The sequence below is a fragment of the Centropristis striata genome, chromosome 15, assembly GCF_030273125.1.
Source record: "Centropristis striata isolate RG_2023a ecotype Rhode Island chromosome 15, C.striata_1.0, whole genome shotgun sequence".
Classification (NCBI taxonomy): domain Eukaryota; kingdom Metazoa; phylum Chordata; class Actinopteri; order Perciformes; family Serranidae; genus Centropristis; species Centropristis striata.
The window spans coordinates 28434487-28439668 of record NC_081531.1 but is presented as its reverse complement, the minus strand read 5'-3'; the positions used below and the strand labels follow the sequence as shown (position 1 = coordinate 28439668).

General features: G+C 38.0%; 1 protein-coding gene across 1 annotated transcript; it reads left to right on the top strand.

Moving 5' to 3' along the window:
* Positions 1 to 4578, top strand: sod1 (superoxide dismutase 1, soluble). The gene is made up of 5 exons (XM_059351207.1): positions 1 to 141; positions 2938 to 3034; positions 3142 to 3211; positions 4002 to 4119; positions 4214 to 4578. Exons 1-5 carry the CDS (start codon positions 70 to 72, stop codon positions 4319 to 4321), a joined length of 465 nt encoding a protein of 154 aa, XP_059207190.1. The 5' UTR covers positions 1 to 69; the 3' UTR covers positions 4322 to 4578.
* Positions 4579 to 5182: the final 604 nt, after the last annotated feature.

Here is a 5182-nt window from a genome sequence, read left to right as displayed (position 1 = left end):
GTTGGTTGTCTCCACTAGCAAGCGCGACAGAAACTTGGACGTCCTACTCCGTTTGAAACTGCTGCGAACATGGTTGTGAAAGCTGTCTGTGTGTTGAAAGGAGCTGGAGAGACCAGCGGCACCGTGTATTTTGAGCAGGAGGTAATGCATACCACCTTTTTTTAGAGCAAGGAATATATCTAGTCAGTCACTTTTATGAAATACCCGGAGAATTGACATGCATCCCTCCGGGGAAGAGGTTAGCGCTCGAACGCTAGCGAGCTAATTTCTCGATTCACCGGCCGGTAATATTGGATTTGTGGTAGGAGAGCGCAGCTAGCTAGCTAGGTAAATGTCACGTTTAAATAACACAAAACCACCGGCTGTTTTTGCGAGGCTTGCCAATGCAAATGAACGTTGGCTTGCTTGGCGTATTCTCCAATTGGCGTCTCGGGTTCATTCAGTCACTAACTGATAACGTAACTTGACACTTTTTATTTAAGATCGGCTGCTCATACTTCTCTAAATAGTTCGCCAAAACGGTCGCTTACCAATTAACTAATACCCTTTGAACGTCTGTGGTCAGTGTTTGGTTAATTATCAACAGCAGGAGTATTTGAAAACGCCTGTTGCATAAGTGCAATGTTTGCAATGTCAGTTTCTAACATTTTCAATCTGTGGTTAACTACCAGGGACACACCAAGTTGGGGAACACTTCTGTTTTCTGCAGAAGACCTAGTTGCGCACAAAAACTGCAGTATCAATTCATTTAAAACGGGAGCAGACGCCAGCACGCTTAATTACATTTTTGCTGAGTCACTGCATGTCATCGTTCATGTTGTCTTTATCTCGATTATCTCTCTTTGGCCTCGGTCATTATCGTAGAGTGGGCTGGGCCGCCATGTTTCCTAGGGAGAGGATTAAGTTTAGACTATTCAAAGACTACAGCAGGTCATTGCACTGACCAACGTTATTGAGGGTCCCATACCATTCATGATGATCTGACAACTGATTTTGACCCATCAAATTTGTGAAATGAGTTTAGTTGCTAGCCTATTTTGATGCAAATGCATGTCATCACCCTGTTTAAAATAATCGCCTTACTATTTCTTTCAAGTTTTGCAGGAAACACAAAAAACTTCACCAAATGTGTAACATACGACATTTATTGATCATTTCACTCAAAAAGGATGTAACAAAGGATGGCTATTGGCATAGTAATAACACTGTGTAAATTATGTAACTGAAGAGAAATAAATGACTTGGGTAAATTTTTGAACGTGCCTTCATGACTTAAGCAAGATATGGTTACACTTTATTTTGAAGTTGTCTATATAAGAGTCACACAAGCCTGTCAGAAACATGACAAATTAGCATTAGACAAGCACATTTGACATTTATCATTAGAAATGTCTTTTTATTTCAAATGTGCACATAAGAGTGACATGGGATGTGTCATAAACATTAATGGCACTTTGAAGTAACATTAATGCTCATGATACTTGTCATGTCATGTTTCTGACAGGCTTGTGTGACTCTTATGTAGACACCTTCAAAATAAAGTGTTACCGTATCTTGCTTAAGTCACAAAGGCATGTTCAAAAAATTGCCTAAGTCACATTTTATTTTGACTTAGGCATAATATATCTGCTTAAGTCACACACTTGACATAGACCATTATCTTTAAAGGGGTAAAATCACATGATCTGATCAACTGAGGATGTAGGCGATTTTTACCATAGGTGGCCCGCGTCATGAGGAGATGATTTGGGGGGAAAAAACAATTTTGACAAAAATGGCGATTATTTTAACAGTGCGACGATGTGATTAATATAATGACACCAAGGGGCTGCAATTGGGTTTGCATGAAACAATATATTGCCTGTAAAAGCGGATGCACTACATTGTCTTTCTGCAAAGCTGTTAACCTGTAATTAAATAGCCTTTTCTGTGTCCTGTAGTATTTTTCATTAATTCAACCGTCTGTGGCTGTAGATTGAGATCTTATGTTGATACAGCCAATCAAATGTCAGTCAGCAGCCTGTAATGGCGCAGTCACATCATGCTAGGCAGGAGCCTGCTGCATGATACAGCCATCTGTGTTATCTTTGCTCCTGCATTCTCCTTATCTAATTACAAACATGGACACGTGACATGTCCTGCACTTGCCTGTTGACGGTTCAAGCAGGGTGGATGCTGCTGATATAATTACTCAAATAAGAACCTAAGCATTTTTGCTGCTTGCTTAGTAGGGCTGGGCGATATGGACCAAAAGTCATATCCGGATATATTTAAGCTGAATATTGATATACCCTATATATCCCGATATTTTTATCACAAAGTGAGAGCAAATGTTCAGTCACAGCCAAATTTGACATGTCACAAGTAGATTTATTGAAACCATTTATTTAAGTGAACATAAATACTGGATAACAGGAGTACCTTTTTTTTTAATCCAAAGCTCCATAAAATGTTCATAAAAATGAAAAAAAAAAAAAACTAAATAAAAGCTGCAAGGATCACAGTGCAAATTTGAACTATATCGATATTTGCGATATGGTCTAATTCCATATCACATTTAAATGTATATTGATATATCGCTCAGCCCTATTGCTTAGCCAGCTTGCTGCTAGAAAGAGATGTTTGAAGCTTTATATTTGCTAAAGTCTAGAGGACATTTGAAATAAAGACTCATTTCTAATGATGCATGTCAAATGTGCTTGTCTAATGCTAATTTGGACATTTGTATGCCTTTTTTTTATTATATATTAATTCTTTGTATTCTTTCTATATAAATGTCCTTTGCGTTTTCCTTTTTTACATTTTATGCGACTGGCTGCCTAGGGAATGTGGATACATGGATATAATCCCTGTTCTGTTTAATTTAGCTCCAAGTCCTTAAGCCACCTGGCTTTGACAGCTCTTTTGTTTCTTGTGTTCTCCTGATAAACCTGTTAGGGTGATTCAGGCCCTGTGAAGCTGACAGGAGAAATCTCAGGCCTTACTCCTGGTGAGCATGGTTTCCATGTCCATGCTTTTGGGGACAATACAAACGGTGAGCATCTGACAATCTTTGTCTATGTTAATTAAACTTGCAAAATCATTTTACTACATTGTCCTGTTCTAGCTTACCTACACTCAGACTGAATCCTTTTTTCCCAGGGTGCACCAGTGCAGGCCCTCACTTCAATCCCCACAACAAGACTCATGCTGGTCCTAATGATGCAGACAGGTGAGTCTAGTCTAAGGAAGTACTGAGCCATTGATAATCAGGAAATCATTGTGCATCGATAGTCTCATTATAAAGATGCATGTACAAGGTTAGCATGTATCTGAATTTGTAAACTCAGATTCAGCAATACATTTAAAGCTCACTCAGTTTTTTCCCTTTGCCTCTTCTGTAATGGTACAATGGCGTCCAACTGGAGATTGGCACCACCTGCTAACTATCTTCAACTATCTCCAAACATTTGTATACCAGTAGTGCAATGAATTAAACTACAATCGTTTGTTTTGTTTGCTTAAAATCCACGGTACATTTGAAAAGACAGGAGGTGTAACAAGCATTGATTTGCTTTATGTTAGTGCATGTATGTAGGTTTCACTTTAGCAGCTTTATCTCAACTTTTATATTTTATTTGATGGCAACGATGGGAGTCATGAGAGAGAGAAAGGGGTACAAGCTGCAGCAAAAGTCCCCTGTTGCAATATTACAAGTAATGTCTTTCAGAGCAAAGGTAAAAATGCAAAATCTTAACATAATTATGACTTAAAAATGCAGTCTTATAACAGAAGGCATTTAAATTCAAATGTACCTCATCTCTCATTGGTTGTTTTGACTTGTCATAGCAGGAAAGATGCAGGTGAAACTCATGTCAATTATGGTTGCATGTCATACAGTTGTGAAGTTTTTAAGCTTTGTTTCTCTTGTACTTCAACTAAAACAACTAAAAGAAACACGTCTACAAAGATTTTGATGAGGGTTTAACAGCAAGTGGTTTTTTTTGTGTGTGTGTAAATAGGCATGTTGGAGACCTGGGGAATGTGACTGCAGACGGCAGTAATGTTGCCAAGATAGAAATCACTGACAAGATGCTCAGCCTTAATGGCCCATACTCCATAATTGGCAGAACTATGGTGGTAAGGAAAATTGCCTTGATGCACTTTCTTTCAAGCATTTAGTCTGCAAATTGATGATAAACCTTTCTAACTGTGCTTTCTCTCTTGCATTTAGATCCATGAGAAGCAAGATGACCTGGGAAGAGGAGGCAATGAAGAAAGTAAAAAGACGGGCAATGCTGGTGCACGCCTGGCATGTGGTGTTATTGGCATCGCCCAATAGATACTCTGCTAGAATGTGCAGCACTGGAAGAAAAAAATCTCCCCACAGCACTTAATAAGACCAACGTAGCTACTTAATGTGACAGTTTGTCCTTTTTCAATTCTCTGTGGCTTTGTATTGACTGAGGGTAGGTGATTCGTGCTTTATCCTGTCCGTTCCTCATGACAATTGTGTGTATGGGTTTGTATGTCTGCTGATTAGTTTTGGTCCCAAAGAATTGTTAACGCACAAGTAATAAAAATGTATACAATTTACAAGTTGTCTGTCGATGTATATCGTGTCTGATAATTCTACCAGTTTGTAACATGAAATATTTATTTGAGAAGGACCAATTATGACTTTTCTTTAGTGGTCTAACATTAGACTTTATTCTCAGAATTTCTTAAAATAAAGTCAGAGTTCAGTTCCTTTTCTTTTTTTTTTTTTTTCTCCTGCTATACTTAGTCAATAATCTCTATTATAGGACATGATCATTTAATTTAACTTCCTCTGCAAAAGTTCTTGGTATGGCTACATACTGTTTATCATTGATGACCATGGTATTTAAATTCATAAAAATGGTTTTTGACCTAACGTGTGCTACTTATCCAGTGGCTCAAAAGGCTCTGATTTAGTCTAACTTTCCTTTGGAAATTCTGATTACTTGGCAATGGTTGGGAATTTGCTCCATTGAAATACAATATCCCATAGGTGTGACATTATTACTTCATCGTGTTAAGGGCTACTGTGTAAAAAAACTAGTTCTGACATCCTATTGTTACATAATTGTATACAGCTTTAGTTAGGAAAATACACCCAGTGACAGGCAGTTACTAGCCTATATAATTAAAGGCTTGTCGGTTTCTGTTTTGTAATAATAAA

Excerpts from the sequence above, each read along its gene's own strand:
- sod1 (XM_059351207.1), top strand. The coding sequence starts at position 70 with ATGGTTGTGAAAGCTGTCTGTGTGTTGAAAGGAGCTGGAGAGACCAGC. Across the intron at positions 3,035-3,141 it reads TTTTGGGGACAATACAAACG|GGTGCACCAGTGCAGGCCCT; the intron begins GTGAGCATCTGA and ends CTTTTTTCCCAG. Across the intron at positions 4,120-4,213 it reads TAATTGGCAGAACTATGGTG|ATCCATGAGAAGCAAGATGA; the intron begins GTAAGGAAAATT and ends TCTTGCATTTAG.